At 40.2% G+C, this 8869-nt stretch overlaps 1 protein-coding gene across 1 annotated transcript; it reads right to left on the bottom strand.

Moving 5' to 3' along the window:
* Positions 1-1578: 1578 nt before the first annotated feature.
* krcp (kelch repeat-containing protein) lies at positions 1579-8635 on the bottom strand. The gene is made up of 13 exons (XM_067525356.1): positions 8413-8635; positions 7973-8134; positions 7084-7165; positions 6830-6889; positions 6149-6377; positions 5781-5879; positions 5146-5277; positions 4858-5045; positions 4564-4760; positions 4375-4469; positions 4230-4284; positions 3945-4042; positions 1579-2543 (listed from the first exon to the last, which is right to left on the bottom strand). Exons 1-13 carry the CDS (start codon positions 8472-8474, stop codon positions 2296-2298), a joined length of 1707 nt encoding a protein of 568 aa, XP_067381457.1. The 5' UTR covers positions 8475-8635; the 3' UTR covers positions 1579-2295.
* Between the last annotated feature and the right edge of the window lie 234 nt (positions 8636-8869).

Here is an 8869-nt window from a genome sequence, read left to right on the forward strand (position 1 = left end):
TAGGGGCCCACAGCTAAGCTCACATGTTAAGACAACTGCACTATAATTTGTATTCATGTTGTGTGCTGGGAGAGTTACCTGATGCCAATTGCTCTTTTTGATAGTCTCTCTCTCTTTGGTCAGCTTATCAATCTTCTCCTTTTGCCACTCTATTTCCAGTTTAAACATTTCTAACTCATGGGATTTTCTTCTGTCTGCTTGCTGTGCAGTGGAGGCCATTGAACGTGTTGGAACATTACTCAATACACTGAGAACGTGTGTTAGCTTTATTGTTGTCTAAAATAATTAACTCCACCTATCCCACCATGTCACTGTTCATTGGAGAGTCAAAAATGGCATTACAAAAACATCACCTGTTGACTACCTGCCTGAGAACGCATGCATTACCGGCCCACTACCGTCCGGTAGTGGGCTTTTGGCAAGCAACTAGCTTGGCAAATTACTAGCTTGATTACTAAGGAAAGCGTGCTAAATGCTGCTAGTGTAACGCTATTAACTAGTAACTAACGCTATTTAGTATATTATATTAATTTAACAGTTTTTATCCCCACTTACTCAACTTACCACTATCTTGCTTTTTCTCTCCCTTTACGTTTTGCTCCCAGAATAATAACTCCTCTTCATTTTCATCAGCTGGTTTTCGCTGTTTCATTACACCTGTTTGTTTACACTGGATCATTCGCTTCTTGTAACGGAGTAATAGTCGGGGCCCTTTTAAGGAGGTCTGTGACTGCTAGTGTCATTGCAAACTTTGCATACAGTCAGCGCTGTATTTAGATTAACTTTTGTCAGCCCTCGGGGGCCCCTACTGGCCGGGGTCCCTAAGCAGCTCCCTGCCTTGGCTGTTGGCTCCGTGCGGCTTTGACTTTAAGATCGCAGTTATCAAAACCAATTATTTATTTAAAAACTGAGAGCAATTACGGTAATGTATTGCAGCCACCGTGAGTGTATGTGTTTTTGCATTTAGCAAAAGTGTATGCATCTCTTACTGGTATGGGCTTCGTAAATAAATTACTAGAATCAGCTTGGGGGGGTTGCGTCAGGAAGCGCATCCGGCACAAAAACTGTCCCAAATCAACATGCGGTCAATGATCCGCTGTGGCGACCCTGAACTCAAGGGATAAGCCGAAAGGACAAAAAGAAAATGGTATCAAAGCTTGGCTGTATGATCTAATGAAAATATTAATGTTAAATATAGCCACATTCATAGCACTTATCAGCAATTCACTGGAACACAGATAACCACTAATGTTTTATTAAAATGTCTCCATTTAGCTCTTTGAAGATAACATCAGTGTTACTCTGATAGTCTGACATTAGCTCATGTTAGTGTTGGGTTACTTGGCCACCTGGGATGTTCCTAATGGACTTTTCCATTTAAAGTGTCAAACCTCCTTTCATTTGCAGCAGTATGACACCACTTAGTCCACATTACCGTTATATATAAAACTAAAAAGGTGGGTTAAGTATTCTGCAAATGGTGAAGGGGGGAAACTTAGGCTAGCGTCTGCATCCTTGTGGTTTTCTTCGTAAGTACAGTAAAGACCACAACCACATGCCACAATCTCACTTTGTGGAAGATTATGCATCAGAAAGATGGGATTTTAATTTTTATTAAGTAAAGAATAAAGCCAAGTGCAAAATGAAACAGCACACAAAAATATAAATAAAAAATGCTCACACATACAATCAGTTTGGATATGACAGATATAACCAAATATTTGACTTTAAATGTAATAAAATACAGTTTATGCACTAGCAGCTATGCAGATACAACATATTTAAAATTATCACAAGTACTGAAACCCCCAGTTATTAATAAGAAATTGAAAAGGTCACATCTGTTACGTACCAAAATAAAAATATTAATTTTACCTGAGGAGTAGGAAGAATGTGAAATGTTGTGAACATGAAATGTGTACATAAAAACTGAAATAACTGATTTGATTAATTCCATTTGTTTTAAACCATGTTTTAGACGAAGTCTATAATTGTTGTTATTGAAACTGTTTAAAATGTAGCATGTCTTATTCCCATTTTGCACTACATGGGAAATATGATTGAAAATGTGATAATATGTACTGAAGAAAATGCCCAAAATATACAAGGTAAACATTTTTAAATGCTAAAATCATAAAAAAAAAAAAAAAAAAACCTTTACAAACACAATTAAAAGAATGAAAGGCTCATTCAACAACAGGATCAAATAATCTCTGGGAATATAAATAATAAAGCTGGTGTTGGGTTGTTAAAATAGCTTCACATCCAGTCAGGAAGTGAGAATTCACCTCTGACTCATTCTCTCTCAATAGCACTGAGCAGTTCTTTCACAGAAACAGTCATCAGATCGGAATAGAAGTTGCCCTCGTTGTCTCCACCTCCGAACACCAGCAGAGTTCTGCTCACTTGTCCAACATCCATATTCATGTCTTCATCTTCCTCTGAGAAATGGTGGCAACTTGCTGTCTCCATGGTAATGATGGAGTGCCCTGCCCTGGGGACAGAGAGCTCAGGGAGCGTCAACTCCGTCCAGCTGTTGGTGTCTAAAACAAATAAATGAATATGACATGGCATGTTTTAAAATTATGGAACAGTTATAACATGTTATAACAATTGAATAACAGTTATAACTGTTATTCAATTAAGAGAACCCCAATTTACAGAAAATGAGTAGAATATTTTGTATAAGTGATTGATTTGAGTATTAAAAAAATGCTATGATTTTCTAGTAATATATATATATTTAATATAATTAATATCTAGTGTAGTTTTTTTCTGTCAGTTCACTAAATGCTTTCAGTTTTAAGTATAAATGTGACGCGACATAGTTATAATTTTAGTCAGAATTCATGTGTATTTTTAGTACATCAGAGGGACAGCTCATGTTAGATGTTTTGGAGATAAAGTCAGAGAGGCCAGATTGAGGTGGTTTGGACATGTTCAGAGGAGAAACTGTGAATATATCGGTAGAAGGATGCTGAGGTTGGAGCTGCCAGGCAGGAGGTCTAGAGGAAGACCAAAGAGGAGATTTATGGATGTAGTGAGGGAGGACATGAAGTTAGTTGGTGTGAGTGAAGAGGATGCAGAGGACAGAGTTAGATGGAGGCACATGATTCGCTGTGGCGACCCCTGAAAGGGAGCAGCCGAAAGGAAAAGAAGAAGATGTGTATTTTTATGCCTCACTACTGTGCAGCTACAACTTTAACACTTGGTGATTTTAATACATTATTAGATCTTTTTTAATAACAATACTGTGAAATAATAAATACTGATTTATCATTATAGGTTAACCACCTGCCGGTACATAAATCAGCTCCACCTTTTACCCCCCACTTTTTAAATTACTCTACGTTTTATATGCTGACCCTTTTCCTCAATGATATTAAAACCACCAGTGGTAATGTTGTAGCTGATTGGTGTATAAACATACTGTAAGTTGTTGTCATCAGTGACCGTCTCTACCTTACAGCACAGTAAACATAAAAATGGATGAGAATGACTACATAGGCAGAGGTCAGTGGAAAAAGGAGATTTACAATTTTGTCCAAATGTTTCATGCATATTTGAACTTTACTTTGAACACCTCACCAGGGACATCGGAGGTGCTGAGGAGAGAATCCCACCACTTTGTGGTGTTATGTTCTTAATGTAAAAAGTAAAAGTCAAGGTATAAAGGCAAATGATAAGTAAATTGATTATTTTGGGAGTTAGTCGTCAATTTGGCCTGAGAATGTGATGATGGTTATGTTCTCAATTCTACTAACTACAGGATTTCCTTAAAAATATAAAACGTTAAAGTATTGAGTTTAAAACAAGTGGTGTGATTACAGACACTATTTATCTGGCAGAAAAATTTAAAAGTCAGACAACAAATCTTTTAGGAGGCTTCTGCCTAGGAATTGTTAAGTGTGTGTTTGTGTGTGTATCAGTGACCTTCCTCTCACCTATATCAAAGATGAAGGTGTCACTGAGAGCGTTGTTTCCATTGTAACCTCCATGGATCAGAAACTTTGTGTCCGACAGCACAGCACTGCCATGCCAGCTAGAACACACAATTATACATGTAAATTATATAAAAACAAAAGAGGTGTTGCAATTACAACTGCCTAATATTTTTTTACAACAGTGCTACTGTGATAACCGAGATGTCTGACAATACATTTGACAATAATAATAAAAATAACATATCAGACAATCTCAGATTGTCTGATATGTATGTGAGAAAATACCTTCGAGGAGAGGGGGCTTTCCCGGTTGATTTGACTGCAGAAAACTCCATCAGACCTTAGAAACATACAAACATTATGGTCAATTGTACTTACAGAGAGAATGTATATGTCCGTGAATGTACAGGCAGATAAGTGTGTGTCTTACCAAGGTCCAGCATGTACATGTCATTGTAGCAAACAGGAGTGTCCCATCCACCAAACACATAGATCTTTCTCTCCTGCATCACACATGCGGAGTGACTAAATAACAAAAAAAAGAGGGGTAGAATAAGACCAGGGGACAATCAAATGCTTAAATGTGTCTCTGAGAAGACATTCAAATTAACTAACTTACCCTGAGCGAGGGGAGGGTTTGTCTCCTGTGACTATGGGCTCGTACCAGATGGAGAGGTGGGGATCAAAAATGTACAGTGAGTCACTGCAGCCATCTGGCTCTGGGTTTGGACGAGGAAACACGCCTCCGAACACAAAGAGTTCCCCACGAAACATACTGCAGCTGTGGTAGGCCAGAGGAGGAACCTTACCCTGAGCCTGAAGGAGGCGAGAGCAGGGCAGAGCACATAGAAAAGGAATGAAAAAAGGAAGTCCTTAAAGAGGTGTGTAGTTAAAACAAGGTTCGCATACACACCTCCACCATGGTCCACTTCCAGCTCTGCGTGTCCAGGATGTGAACATCATTGAACCATTTCTTGTTTTTCGAGCCTCCAAACACGAAGATCCGCTTTGAGTCAGGGTCATAGATGGCAGTGTGGCCAATTCTGGCCTCAGGTGTTGGACCCTTGGCCAGAGTTTCTGCAGCCACCCAGGACTTGTCCTCTGTGGGACAGAGACATTAATATTCACTCTGACATGGAAACAGCTCCCATTGGAGGGCAAACATAAAAACAGGTTTCAAAATGCTGTTTGAGTGACTGACCTGTGCAGAGCTTCCACATGGGATCTTTGCAGAAATGCATCCTGGATCCCTGTCCTCCGATAAGAATTGCTGTCTGAGCATCGATGGGGCATAATGTCTGACCCCAGCGTCCAGATGGGCCGACTAGTGGGGCTGGAAGACAGGCAGAGACTTAAGAGTTAATATGAAGTGTTCAACATCTCACATACAAACCTCAGAAGGTGAACGTCAACACAGGACAACATCCATTAATTGAAGTTTGAAATTTCAGAGACATTGAAGTTTAAATTCACAACAGATTTAAGTGAGGTTTTGATTTTTGTTTGATTCTACCCACTGATGCCTTGTATTTCCAAAACTGAGGGCTTTAATAAAACATTATGTATGTGTAAAACCAATTCCATGTATCTGTAACCTACAGACACACTCATCGACTGCAGCCTTTATGTGAGTCACACTTTTAAAACAAGTTTGTGTTACATTCCAGCACTGAAAACATCTCACTAAAAAAGAGAGACAGAAAACTTCAATGTGTGAACTCAGGTGGGCGGGCTGCATCACTGTACCAGCTATGGGACTGAGAGGTGAATAAATATGACAACAAGTAAATATAAAAGACAGCCAAAATGGTATGTAATGTGTATGCACAAACTCACCGGCCTGTGTGGGAGTCTTAGTCTGCCTACTCTTCACCCTCGATGCACTCTGCAGAGGCGTTCTTCCCACAATCCCCTGCACTTCTTCTGCTCCATTAGCTGCAGAAAAGAAAAAAACTGAGATTATCTGACAGAAGACCCAAAGAAATCTTTACTCCTCCACATTCAGTTTTAGCACTAATTGTCATTAGCAATACTATTCAGGATCACACAGACACATTTATTCTTGTTTTAGTTACATTCCTTCTAAAAAAACATTTTAAAATCATGTGTAAATGAAAATTACTTTACTTATCTGGTATGCAGTTATGAGGCATCATGGACAATAAACATCAGCATTATAGATTTTTTTATGAAACGGCTCTCACCAGTTCCCTTCATCTTGGTGGTTTCTCCTCCACTGGTGAATAGCTTCTGCCCCACTTTGGTTGGACCTTTGGCTTTTCGTACAGGTGTGGTCTTCTCCGCGGAGCCAGTTGCACACGTGTTCTCTTCTCCCCTCTTCATGACTTCATTTTCATCGCCGTCATAGTCTGCAATTTTCTCTCTCTTCCTCTTGCCGTTGAGCTCTCGGGTAGTGGGGGGAGCCACAGTGTCCTGAGACAGTACAGGAGACAGGAGCTCTGGTCAGTTTTATTTAGAATTTAGGACATATTTAGTGTCGGTGGATTTTTATCAAGAGGAATCTGTTAGAATCTATCAGCACATCTTGGACTCATTAGACCAGAATGCAGTGCTGTTACGCAAATATGTTGGGCTTGTGAAGAACCTCACTCTACTTGTTTACGCTAATAGTTAGAGCCCGCTCTTGCTTGCTGAGAGGAAATGTATGAATTGTAAGAGATCACTTCAATAAACAAGTCTGACTTGCAGGAAAATGGGTCTATCCAAAAACAAGTGAATATACAGATATTGTATTTATTCATATTTATAGAATTCCAGTTAAGAATTCTAAATTTTGCATTTAGTTCCTGCTATGGTGTTTTCAAATGTGGATATGTGTAGTCTGATTCAATTAGTTACGGTGCATCCTTATCAGTTTACTGTACCTTTGGTGTGTATTCCTTCACAGCAAAGATGAATTCTGTGTCTGACCAATTGTTTTTCATCTGGAAAAAGAAGAAAAACAAATAACTATAAAACAAACACTAACTGTGAGTCAGTTTATGAATGAAACTGTAAGAGGAAACTAACCTCTACATTTTACTTGTTAAATAACTGTAATTGACCAGGAATCACATCTCTTTGTTTGGCTGTTTCCAATATTTAAATCCTAAAGCTAAAGGGTTTGTATGATATTTACCAGGTTTCCTCCCTCCAGAGTGACAATCAGTGTGACACTGTGTGTCCACGTCTCCTCTTCCCACTGCTCCCATGAGAGACACCTGAAGGAGAAAATATATGCAGTGAAATATCATCGTATCCTATAAAAATTCAGTAGCTGCAGTTACGAGGACAAACATTGTCAATCAGACTGAAACCTTTCTTTATATGTATTGCAGCACAACCTGGAATATTACTTTTGACAAGCAAAAGTTCAGTTTTCAGATTCATTAATAGAAGAAGACCAAAGTGGAGCCACATCATGAGAACAGCATTTGGGTTTTATTCCAACAAGACAGACATGACCATTTTTAGTGTTCACATGGCTAAAATGTTCCTGTTGATAAGATTAACAAGGAAATAAAACACCCACTCCCTTAGAGAAATCTGATTAAAAATCAGGCCAGTCTGTTCTGATTGATGTGCCTGAATCATATTTTATTCCTATTGGGGTCTTAATCTAACTAGTAATTTATAGGCTGTATTAGAGATCAACTAAAATGGGTGAAGTAGTGTCATCTTTTATTACAGGTGTTAAGTTTCAGTGTACCATTCCGGGCAAAGATCAGTGGCTTTCGGCTTGTCCCTTCAGGGGTCGCCACAGCGGAATGTGTTCCGCACGTTGATTTGGGATGAGTTTTCACGCCGGATGCCCTTCCTGCTGCAATTCTCCCATTTTATCTGGGCTTGGGACCGGCACCAGGGTCGCCCTTGGTGGTTGATCGGAGCCACACATGGTGGGGTGGGAATCCAACCTGTGGCCCATCTGCATCCCAACATAAAGCTATACCACTGATCTACCAGGGCCCCAGTGTACCACCCAGGGCAAACACCATTTTTTAACCCTTTTCTGAGAAAGGTGAACCCACTTGTTATAAGGAGTCAGTTTGCCGATGGTGATGGGTATCCGGTCTGCATCGTTGAGCTCGGCGTTGACGCAGATCCGCTCCCCCCACTGCCCGCTGCTAAACAACACCACCTGGTGGACACTTGGTGGAACAGCAACGCGCACTCTGGACGACCCATCGGCACTGAAATGGAGCAGACAAAGAATAAAATGCTGCTTTCGTACGCACCGAACGCTTTGCCGAAATACTGATTTCTTAGCACGTGTTTTATAAAAACAGAGAAGCTAAAGGAAGTATCTTTCTCCACAAAGTCAGCCAAGGATGAGCAGTGCATTAAGGTGTATTTTATGAGGTTAGGTTTTAAAACAGCCTATAAAATTAAAGTTACAGACTAAGTGTTTAGAGTTGAACAACGGGTTGACGCTAACGTTACTGTTAGAAACACTCAGTGCTGAACTTACCCCAGCAGCCTTTGAGGCGAACCGTTTACCCCGAAAACCGCATAAACTGCGAAATCATCCATTTTTGCGTCTCCCTGAAGCACAGTAAGCCTCCAAACTCTTTCTGCTGCCCTATTTGAAACAATCTTAAAGCTCAAAATAAAGGGACACTGTTACTCTCCGACTCTGTATAACATCTCCCGCCACCAACTTGTGTACGGTTTCTAAACTCCGCGCGAGTTCTGTCCCTTCTTAAAAAAAAACGTGCCGCATGTTTTACTTACCGATGCATCCTCACGGGCGGAGCTTTCCCTATGTTGTATACAGCAAGCGAAGCTCCGCTCACAAAGGGCATCTCGATTGAATATTGAGCATACTGTTGGGTGCGACTCATGGCGTTAGCCAATCAGAGGCCTCCATTCAGCAGCTCTGCGAGACGTACCAAGGGCTGCGTTCCAGAACAATTGTCAACACATTC

The sequence above is a fragment of the Channa argus genome, chromosome 12 (assembly GCF_033026475.1).
Source record: "Channa argus isolate prfri chromosome 12, Channa argus male v1.0, whole genome shotgun sequence".
Taxonomy (NCBI): Eukaryota; Metazoa; Chordata; class Actinopteri; order Anabantiformes; family Channidae; genus Channa; species Channa argus.